The sequence below is a fragment of the Pholcus phalangioides genome, unplaced genomic scaffold (assembly GCF_987345545.1).
Source record: "Pholcus phalangioides strain wild (caught in Gottingen) unplaced genomic scaffold, Ppha-v1.0 ptg000015l_1, whole genome shotgun sequence".
NCBI classification, from domain to species: Eukaryota; Metazoa; Arthropoda; class Arachnida; order Araneae; family Pholcidae; genus Pholcus; species Pholcus phalangioides.
In genome coordinates, this window is record NW_028301608.1 from 75,964,010 (window position 1) to 75,975,264 (window position 11,255).

The 11,255-nt window shown below is 38.1% G+C and overlaps 1 protein-coding gene across 3 annotated transcripts; it reads right to left on the bottom strand.

Moving 5' to 3' along the window:
* Positions 1 to 968: 968 nt before the first annotated feature.
* Positions 969 to 10,892, bottom strand: LOC149076701 (uncharacterized). 3 transcript variants are annotated; one of them, XM_089242494.1, is made up of 3 exons: positions 10,577 to 10,892; positions 9,357 to 9,422; positions 969 to 1,709 (listed from the first exon to the last, which is right to left on the bottom strand). In XM_089242494.1, the coding sequence occupies exons 2-3, from the start codon at positions 9,412 to 9,414 to the stop codon at positions 1,015 to 1,017; spliced, it is 753 nt and encodes a 250-aa protein (XP_089098620.1). In that variant the 5' UTR covers positions 9,415 to 9,422; positions 10,577 to 10,892; the 3' UTR covers positions 969 to 1,014. The 3 variants fall into 3 exon arrangements, with proteins under 3 accessions (XP_089098620.1, XP_089098619.1, XP_089098621.1); XM_089242493.1 differs by lacking the exon at positions 10,577 to 10,892 and adding an exon at positions 9,993 to 10,165; XM_089242495.1 differs by lacking the exon at positions 10,577 to 10,892 and adding an exon at positions 9,700 to 10,036.
* Positions 10,893 to 11,255: the final 363 nt, after the last annotated feature.

An 11,255-nucleotide genomic window follows, 5' to 3' on the forward strand; every position in this document is an offset into this window, starting at 1 on the left:
GTTTATCGCAAAGAAGTGCGATTGGCTGAGAACATTCCAGAAGATTCTCCCCGTACGGTAGGGCCGCCAACTTGGAAACTAAAATAGAATTTTGTGGAATATTCTTTTTCTCGAAGTTTCGACCGTACCTATAAATAGTGAGACGATCACAAGAACAGGGAATTGTTGGATTTTACGTTCAATAAGAGAACTCTGAGCTGGTTGGTGTGTATCTCTGTTTGTAAATACATATAAAAATTGCTGTTCTGTAAATAAATTTGTGACGTCCTGAAGATTGCTTCATCTTCTGCTTATTTCAAGGACTTGTGAAAAATTATCCGGAACAATTTGGTGTCCGGAGTGCGGTAATTCAAGGACTGGAATGGTGAAAACGAGAGGAAAGGAAATGGACGAGATGCGAGAACAGCTGAACCAATTGATGTCTGTGATGGGACAGATGAAATTTGGCATTGTGGAAGAAATGAACAAATCTACGGCCGCCGTAAATGATAGGATAGAGGCCACGAGCGATAAAAGATGACGTCACTACCTGCATTGCTGTTGCAATTTAGAGGGTAATATTTTGAGTTTGAAATTTTTGTAACAATTCAATTGTTGTACAATTAATTAATTGCAAAAATCTAAATTTTCACACCAGTGACTACATGCCACTTTCAGTCCTAAGCATAGATAAAATTGAGGAAAAATTATTCGGGGAGAAGTGGGGGGGGGTGTTATCTATCAACAATCCTTATCAGCAGGAAAATATCGTGGAGAGTCCAGTGTAATTCGGACATAGATAACAAGAGTGAAGCAGTGCAATTCGGTAGCCACGCGTACCTTCCAGTGCAACTGACCCATCAACGTTAAAACAAGGTTACCATATTTATCGCACATTCGTCAGAGATCCGAGTTTTTTGCCAATAGCTTATAAGTGAAGGGGTAAAGGGAAAAAATTGGTTATTTATGTAGAAAGCAACCGTAAATAAATTGCGGACGTGAAATTCTTTATCAACTCTTTATTTGATCTTGAATTCAAAGTAACGGTATTTTATCTAGAATCTCATCCAAGGTCCCCTTGTCGAGTTCTTTGTTGATTACTTTCATCAGCAATTTTTCAAGCTCTGTCATGGCCTGCTCGTGGAAATGGTTGAATATACCCCTTCCAAGTCCGGTAAGTAGTTTTAACAGTACTTGAGTCCATTTTCCGCCACCAAGTAAACTCTCAAATACGATGTTCAGTGGTCCGAAGTTCAAGTCCAGCTTGAGGGTTGCCATGTGGATGCTAATTTTACCCTCACTGGACGCAATATCCAGTTTCGCATGACCGTCAATATGCACATCCAAAACGTCAATGAAGAAATCACCATCGCTGTTCAGTGGGAAAATTCCGATTATCTTACCATTCATGTAGCAATATCCCCTAGCCTTTAACTTGGGAATGTACAACGTCACGTTGGTGAATCCTCTGTCCAAATCAGCTTTCAAAGAACGGATCTCAACAGCGGACATTCCCTCGATGGCGATCTTCCTCATTCGAAGCGTTAGCTTAGCGGTACCTTCGTCAATATTCTCGTTTACATCTGGAATGGCGAGTGGATCTACGACGGGTACACCGATCTCTGGGATACCATCCTTCATTTGGTTGCGGAAGTTTTCTATGATTTCCTTGATGAAGTTGCTAAGACTCTCGTCATACTCGCCAGTGAGCTCGATGACAGCGATCGAACCTATGAATAGTTCAAAACGAATACCAGCTTAAAAATAAATAAATAAAATATATTTTAAGAAGAAAAAAATTTATTTTTTATTCACTTTCAAACAATGAAATAACAAGCTAATAAATTACCGTATTTTAATGTGCATAAAGAACCCCCTGAATATTTTTGGTCTTAAAATTTGGAAAAAGTTTCCACAAAAAATATTTTTACTTTAAGATATAAAAATATATATTTTTTCTATTTATCATAGAAACCAATAAATTTCTCATCACTGCTGCATCATAAATCGCAATCACCCACGTTTATTAGTTATCAGTCGCTCTCATCGTAAATTTCAAGGAATTCGGTAATTTGTTGATGCAACCAATAAGCAAAAAATGCAATCAGCAAAGCGCATCGGTTACATTCTAGTGAATGTAAACAATAGGTTTGTTCGTTGTTTTTTCTTCATATTTTTTTTTGTAAAAAGTCTTTTATCAAAATTTCATAGTGTAATTCCGGCCTTATAGCAGTTTTCGGAAACTTAACACCCCAGCATTTCGTCCCAAACGGGACAAGTGAATTCGTGAGTGACCGAATGAGTAGACTCAATTGACAACTCATACTGCCACTCAAACTGTTTGCGTTCCAACGAGTGTTTATATGGTCGCTTGTTAGTGTAAATAATGCCTGATAGATGGCAGCATGTGTAACGTATGTAGTTATACATGTGTTGATCGAAGTTCTGTTTGTCCCCCCATTCCTCTTGTCGACGTCGTCGTGTATGTTATGTAGTTTGTAGTGATGTTTCTGTAATAAATATATCTTTATAGATCCACGGACTCATCTAACAGGTTATGGACTCGCCGCGTAAGTTTTTTTTATGACTACAAAAACCCGCGAGTTCCCATGTTTTTTCACGATCTTCGCGCCGATTAGTTTTTTAGCGACGGCTGAACAATATGAAGCCTTGAGCGGGAAACTCTGAGATTTTCGATGTCGACGACTTCCAAGACTGTGATCACCGGTTTCGTTGTAGGCACGGAATCGAAACATCTCGAATGCCAGAAAAATTTTACCGATTAGAAATTCGCCATGAAAAATTTCCTCATCGACTGTAGCTTGCGGAATTGTTTTGTGCCGAGGACCGAACCTGTCGACAGCGCATTGGATCGCCGAGTCCTCGCGAAAATCAACTTGTCTCTCAAGCCTGCAACTGCAACGATCACGCGGAAATGTGAAACTGCCAAAGTAGCATGGGACTTGCTAAATGGCACATTTGAAGATAAAGGCATTGTTCACGTGGTAAGCCTATATCAGTCTCGTGGATATTCGTTTCCATGATTGCCGTACAGTGGATGAATTCCCGAATAAATTCACGATCGTCGCGGAACAACTCGAGAACGTCGACAAGCTGTTGGACGACCTCGTCATCGGTGGTTTCATTCTCGCGAAATTACCAGTTTATTACAAGCCTCTCGTCCTGGGCATTCGCGGATCTGGACAAGAAATCGCGACTTCATTCCTGAAAAGACTGATGCTAGAAGACGCCACTGAAGTTCCGAAACCACCATCGAATTCCGTGTTTTTCGCAAAAAGGCAACCTGCCAATGCTACAAAAGGAATCCGTTGTTTTAATTGCAAAGAGCGCGGACACAAGTCTACGACCTGCCTGAAACCAAAAAGAAAAAATCCCTCAGTGGATTTTTGTTGTCCTTTCAATTTCAGCTCACAAATTAATCCTCTCAACCAGGCATATTCCTGAGCCTGATATTGTAGTCCCTTTGCCTCTGTTGTGAAAACTACAACAACTACGAACTGAAAACAGTGGTCAATGTCGTCTGTCTGTTGTTGTTTACCTTTTGACTTCCCGGGCCACGATGTTTTGCCGCTCTGACTATGACATCATTTAATTCATTTATATAATAATTTTTTGTCAATTAAAAGTATGTTATTTTTCTACAATATGCCTGATCAATATAATTCAGTCTAAGGCTCCACCACTTCGTAAAAATACAACAGCCTCCATCAGAAGGCTACAAATATTGCCTCACATGTGTGAATCGCTTCTCTAAATGGCCTGAAGCCTTCCCTATGCCGGATAGCTCTACTGACACTGTGGCTAAGATTTTCTATGCTATATAGGTTGCTCAGTTCGGTTCACTTAACAGAATCATCTCAGATCAAAGTGTCCAGTTTGAGTCTTTTTTTGTTCAAGGCTCTAGCTAAGTTCTTGGGAACCACTCGCCAGAGGATCACATCATATTATCCAGAAGCAAATGGCCAAGTAGAAAGCTTCCATCGAGACCTTAAGTCTACCATTAAGGCTCATGCAACTAACCGCTGGGTAATACTTCAGTACTTCGTACTGGCTGTTCGAATCGTAACGGCCGTTCGTTCAGAAGTTGATTTTCGATTCTGTTGGGTTTTCGAGATGCCTGGAAGGAGGACTTGCAAGCCACAACTGCGGAAATGGTTTATGGTGCACCTATACGACTCCCAGGAGAGTTTATCGTACCTAGTCGTCATTATCCTGATCCATCAAGCTTTGTCCATCAGTTGAAAACCACCATAAAAAATCTAAGTCCAAGGCAGACTGTTCGCCATGGAAAACGTGCTGTTTTTGTCAGCAATGGCATATTGTCCTGCTCATACGTTTTCCTCCGAACGGACAATGTGAAGAAAGGCCTGGAACCTCCGTACGAGGGATCTTATCCGATCGGAAAAGGTCTTCCAAATACAGTGAAACCAATCTTTCACCGAACCTGTATTAACCGGGAACCCGTCTTCAACAGAAAAAAATCCCGTGATTTCAATGCCAAAATACACATTAAAAAAACCTGGAATAAACGAAACCTGTCTAACGCGGATACGGTAAGGGAAATTGCACCCTTTAAAGGAGAATTTCACACAAACACTGTAAGTGTGTAAGTGTTTGGCGACCAATAGGCCAAAAAGCTTGATACAAATATTAAAGTGCTCCACCGAAATTTTTTACGCAATCTATGGTCTCAAATGTGAGTTCTACATCATCCATCCTTGGATTAGCAAAATACCGTTTCTGTACTTGATGTTGTGGTTTTGATAAGTCATATGTAGTAAAGCAATTGGTTTCTAAAATTGTAACAAAATTTTTCGGAAAACCAGACTTTTCTTCGGGAGAAATCAGTGTAAGGTTTGAATTTCCAAATGATATGCAAGGCTTACAAAATTACATGCAAGCTTTGCGCATTCCGTGATCGAAAAGCTCAGCATTGCCGGAATTAATTAGAGAAGCAAAGCGGGCAACTACCTTCGCGGTAAAATTTAGCGTGTGGAAAATTTTAGATGGGAACAAAAACACCGTTATAAAATCATTGAATTTTACAGTGGTTAGGGACGGCAAATCATGTTGCTCTTTCCCTCACAAAATTCGGGGTTTCGCTGTGGAATACATAAACATAGACGATAATGTAGAAACTGAATCCGAAACGACAGATATTGAAACCCTAATCTTTTGGGAAGTAAAAATAACGTAAATGTTATTTTAGAATAAAAACTATAGGGTTGGAATTTTTTACAGATGCTGTCGATACCTAAATAAACTATTTAGTAATTACACTGGTAAACAAGGTTTTTGTTTCTTGGACGCTGACTACTGTTTCTTAGGGTACGTCCATAGTGAACCGCTTCTCGCTACTCGCTTTATCGCGGCTGAAAAAAGATCGTGAAAACTCATTGAGGCGGCCATAGTGCGCTCGCCTACCTGCTTTTACCGGCTCAAACTGCTTTTACTCGCTTTAACCGGAATGAATTATTATTTCTTTTTCTCGCTCGACCGGCTCACCGCTTGCACTTTAAAACGGATACTTTCCTCTAAGTGCTCGTTTTATAGTGGAATAGTAAATTTCGACGGAGTTTTTGTAATGATTAATTATCGTTATTACTAATCGTTGATTAATTATGGCATAATAAAAGCGAAATCGTTAATAATTAAGTAATTAAGGAAAATTAACAATTATAGTGAATCCAACGGAGTTTTTATGACGAATAATTATTGTTAATACTAATCGTTAACTAGATATGACATAATAAAAGCGATATCGTTAATTAATCATTAATTAAGGTTAATTAACGATTATATTGAATCCAACGGAGTTTTTGTTGGATAATTGTTGCTAATACTAATCGTTAATTAGTTATGACAATAATAAGCGAAATCATTAATTAATTAAGGATCATTAATGATCATACTAAATCCAACGGAGTTTTTATGAATAATTATTGTTAATACTAATCGTTAATTAATTAGTTGACAGAATAAAAACGATATCGTTAATTAATCAAAATTCCGTTTGATTTAGTTTTATCGTTAATCATTTTAACTAATTAACGATAACTAAAGATATTATTTTATTAACTAATTATCGATCATGATTTAGTTTTATCGTTAATCATTTTAACTAATTAACGATAACTAAAGATATTATTTTATTAACTAATTATCGATCATGATTTAGTTTTATCGTTAATAAACTAATTAACGATAAAACTAAATCAAACGGAATTTTGTAACGATTAATTCTTGTTTTTCCAATCGAAAATTTGTTGTGGCACTAAAAGCGAAATCGCTAATTTATCAACTATTTAATTAACTATAATTAGCGATTACACTGAACCCATTGCAACTTCAAGGCGAGTCCTATTCATTTCATGTACATTCGTCATTCTTTCATGTTTAATTTTATGATAAATATTTTTTGTTGTCAATAAAAACACAATAGATTCCCACGTGATAGCTCCATGATGCCAACTGCTCATGCAGGCAGACGCTCCCGCGAGCGGTGCACTATAGCCACCACCGGCTAGAATCGCGAGGGATCATCTCGCCTTCTACAACTGCCGCGGTTTAAGCAATAAAGCGAGAAGCGGGAAGCGGTGCAGTATGGACGCACCCTTACGTATTTTTCGATGCTGATTCTGAATTGTCCAGAAATCGTCCATCAGGCACCAGTTTTCCGCAATTGCATTTTCCGTTGTTGCGGGTTAGCCTAACCAGCCTTAATACTCTATAATTTGAAGATCAACATTTTTAGCCTAATAATGGGTATTATGAATATTAAAACTTGTCTCATCTGACTAAATATTATGGAATAGTACATCAAGATTCTTTTGAGATACCTCCGATCATGTGCTAGCCATGGGGACAAGGGAATTACGAGCCCCTTTCACCCTTTCTAGGGAATTCCTGACCATACTGTCCAAGCTTTGCTCGTAGACCAAAGCAATTTGAGCACCTTTTTTGAAGGAAGACGACTCAGTCTATTGCAATGATGTCGATGCTCTGTACGTTGCATTGGGGCATCAATCCCCTAGAGTGGAGGTTATTCATAGATTAATCTAAAACCAGCTTGAAAGCAGTACTTTTGCACAATGGTAACGAAAACTCCTCCATTCGCATCGCTTACGGGGCCTACATGAAGGAGGCATATGAAAACATTATTACGGATGGTTCAGTATGAAAGACATGTCTGGCACTTTTGCGGAGATTTGAAAGTCATTGCCCTTGTACTTAGTGCCGTCTTAACGCATGGGGCCACCCAGACACGGTGGGCCTCAAGAGAAAAGGGGCCTCAGAAAAACAAGAGGTAGTTGACTTTTTCGGGAATTTTCCAGGTAGGGCCTCAGAAAAATCACTTGGCCCGTGATGCTCTTAAGACGGCCCTACTTGTACTTGGTCTTCAACTAGGATATACCAAATTTTTTTATTTTTTTATTTTTTGCTGTTTCTTGGCTTGTGGGACAGCAGAGATAGACAAAACCATTATGTCAAAAAAACAATGGACACAAAGAAGACAGCTCGTTCCGGGAACCAAAAATGTCGTCAGTTAGCCCCTGGTGGATCCTCAGAAAGTCTACCTGCCACCTCTACACATTAAACTGGGATTGATGAAAAATTTTGTTAAAGGAATGAACTGAAACGGCGACGGTTTAAGCTTTCTACAAAACAAATTTCCACTTGTCAGTGACGCTAAAATACAAATACAACGCCACAACAGACAAAATGCCCAACGAGGTGGCTGATAAAAAGATGCCCATAAAAATATGGTTGTCATATCAAGGAAGGCATATTCGTTGGCCCTCAAATTCGAGAATTAATGAACGATGCTGAGTTCGACGCCACCCTAAAGCAAGAAACACCAGCATGGGAGTCATTCAAGAAAGTAGTCCAGAACTTTCTTGGAAATAACAAGACGGACAAATATAAGGACCTTGTGGAGGAATTACTTCAGAACTATAAAGCTCTTGGTTGCAATATGTCGCTGAAGATACATTTTCTTCAATCACATTTGGATTTTTTTCCAGAAAACCTACGTGATGTCAGCGACGAGCACGGTGAGCGATTCCACCAGAACATATCTATCATGTAATCGCATTATCAAGGCAAGTGGAGCCCAAACATGCTGGCCGATCATTGTTGGACATTAAAAAGAAATATTCCGGCTGCAAAATACAGAAGAAAAGCATGTAAAAATACCTTTTGAACTGCTATTAATATTAGAATTTAAGCTATTTTAAGTTGTAAGCAAATGCGAAAAATATACGTTTTTCAAAATTTCAAACGAGTGTTACTCAAAAACTATGCCTGACACACAAATTCTGAAATCAGATTCGGAATCAGTGGAGAAAATACTATAAGAATGACCCTATTTGATCAAAGAAACACGAAAAAAGTGAAATTCTGTTTACCAGTGTAATGGATCGGAATTGGTGAGGGAATTGTAAGTGCTGCGTGAGTTTTGGACCTGAGGTATGTGTAATGGCTTGTGAACGAATAAGATAGTTTTTTTTATAGTCGCGTAACAGGGATTTCATCCTAAAATCGTGTTATCGTAAGGGACTTGCTTAAAATGGGAAGCGGGGAATTCTTTACTTATTGGAATTAATGTATTTTAGGTATACAGAAGTAGTTTCTGAACCATTTTATTGACCTCTACCTGACCAGCATATAAATTTTTCTGATCAATATATTAAAATCGACGTTGCCAAAGACTTTGAATAGAACTCGGTGTCTAGCCCGAACCTAAACTTGTCATTGAAGAGAATCATATCAGTTTCAAGATAACACAATGTATGATTTCTCACTAAAACGCCGTAAACGGCAATGTAAAACATGACACGAGCTCTTATACCTTCTGTCCAGAGCGGTTTATGAAAATGATAACATAGCAGTACCTATTGTTTTGTTTTGGAGAATATTAAAACATCAACGCGGAAAATGAACTTAATTTTGAAGATATCAATTACATGTGGCGCTAAAAGTTACAAAAAATTTTAATAAAAGAAACAGAATAAATTCAAAGAGAAAAAAAATATGTGTGATGTGTGCATATTAACAAATTTGATCAGGTATGCCAACGGGAGGCTGAACTGTGAAAACCGGGTGGTAATGTAACTGTGGTTAATTGCGGTAACTGCGGTAATTGTGTTGCGGTCATCGGATATAAATAAGTTAAAGTGTGCGAACGGACTTTTGGAAAAAAGTAAATTAGCAAATAATTAAAAGGATTTCATCGTAACATTAAACAATTATGTACGTACTCGAATTTCAATTTCAAAAATCAACTAATGCAAGATTGTTTATTTACTTCTTAGATTTCTCTTAGCTAATTCTAGAACGAAACGAAATTTACTTACAGGATCCACGCAAAGCCAGTAACAACGAGATAACAACAATATGGAACAATGGGCTCATTGTGTAATCTTAAAGAAAAAAGAAAAGTCACAAACGTTAAATTTTGTCCCAATAATTCTGCAAAATTCTTTGTCCGAGATAATTACTGAGAGGAAGACAACTGATTCAATAGAGAGATATCGATATAACATTAGGCTAATGCAGTAGCGATATAATTACGGGGAAAAATAGAGTTTAAAATCAGGTCAATTTAAATCTGTGTTTACGCCTAAAATCAAAGCAAAAAAAAACGAGATATTATAAACACTTATTTAAAAAAAGCAAAGAAAAAATCTGATTTCTGACCATCGAAGTGCCTCTTCACTTAAGTAATGCCCGCTTCGTCGCTTTAAACTATTTTATACGTGTGTGAGCACGTGCGCGCGGCTTCAGTCCGCCGCTCTTGATGTCATTCTATGATGTAATTTTTTTTTAAATCGAAATGAATCAATGTTATTATGTTTCGATTAAGTACCAATTTAAAAAAAAAAAGAGAATTGAAAAAAGCTATTGAAGGTAGAGACAAACGGCTTGAAGTATTTGAAAAGAGAAAGTTTCACAGTTTTTTTTACTTCCATCCATCATACTTCCATTCTTACTTCTTATTCTCTGTAACATCCATGTTATAAAGATGACAAGAAATGCCATATAAGCTGGGTATCTAAAGATACGGGCTGGCTCATAAAGCGATAATGCTGACGTCACGGTACTGGGTGACGGCGGATATCACGGCGACGCATTCGCTGTTGTTACTCTACACATAAGCTATTCTGAATCATTATTTCGGAACAGCTTTGATATAAGGGACAGGTTAACGATTTTCGGCGACTTTTTTTTTCGGCGCCAAACATGTCCGACGACCCCATCAAAAGTCGCCAAGGCCGTTAGACACATTACAGGCGCCGAAAAAAAAAATCACCAGCATAGAAAACAATCGAAACATAAATAAGAGCTGGATTGAGCGAGCATAAAAATGTTAAAACCAACAAGCATAATTATAATAATAAAAATGATTATAAATTAAAACCCGGACTCTCTTTCCGGGAATCCAGGTTCTTATAAATAAACAACGGTCCTGCATGTGGTATAAATAAATATATTCTATGTATTATAAATTAAAAAGGATGCAGGGGCATCCTGTACGTAGAAAATAATAAATATTGGAAAATATTAAAGGTACAACCTGAAGAAAGAGATATCCAAAAGAATTAATCCGACACACACACTACATTATATATACGGAAGGAAGAGAAAATGAGCTAATCTCCCAACGGTTTTCAAAACGCCGCGGCTATAAGGTGACGTCATTTGGAGGGAAAAAGAGAGAGAATAGAATGAGAGAGATAGAGAATGGAAAAAAAATACCCGTTTGAAAGACGCGCTAGGAACACGGAAAAACAACAACAAGCCCTCCACCTGGCAGAATTCAGAACAGCTTTAGAATAGCATAGAACATTCTGGAACAACGACAACCCAGAAGAACAACACCGAACCAGAGCGCGCTAACGATGGCAACTTATCGCCGGCAAAAAATTCGCCAATTTGGCGTGTCCCTTATATCAAAGCTGTTCCTTAATTGGTCAAGGGTTTTTTGTTCATTCTGTGGTATTCGTGGTCGAGCTTTTCCATTCCTGACGGTACGGAGGTCAGTAAGTGTCGTCCATATTTCCTTGGCAGTATCAAAAGCATAAGGACCCTGTTGCGGTTCTTCTGCAGAATGTGTTGCGGAATCACTTTTGTCTTCGATAGAGACTCTCCCTTCTTTTCTTGAAGGTTTACTGCCACTTTCTTCATTCTGTCACCCGTTGTGCTATTACTAGCTTTCTTCAGCAAACAAAATTTTATACTGTTCCCATTTATCT

Coding starts and splice junctions, on each gene's coding strand:
- LOC149076701 (XM_089242493.1), bottom strand. CDS start 10,041: ATGGCATTTCTTGTCATCTTTATAACATGGATGTTACAGAGAATAAGA. Junction 9,423..9,992: donor GATGTTACAGAGAATAAGAA/GTAAGAATGGAA, acceptor TTTTTCTTTAAG/ATTACACAATGAGCCCATTG. Junction 1,710..9,356: donor ACTGGCTTTGCGTGGATCCT/GTAAGTAAATTT, acceptor AACTATTCATAG/GTTCGATCGCTGTCATCGAG.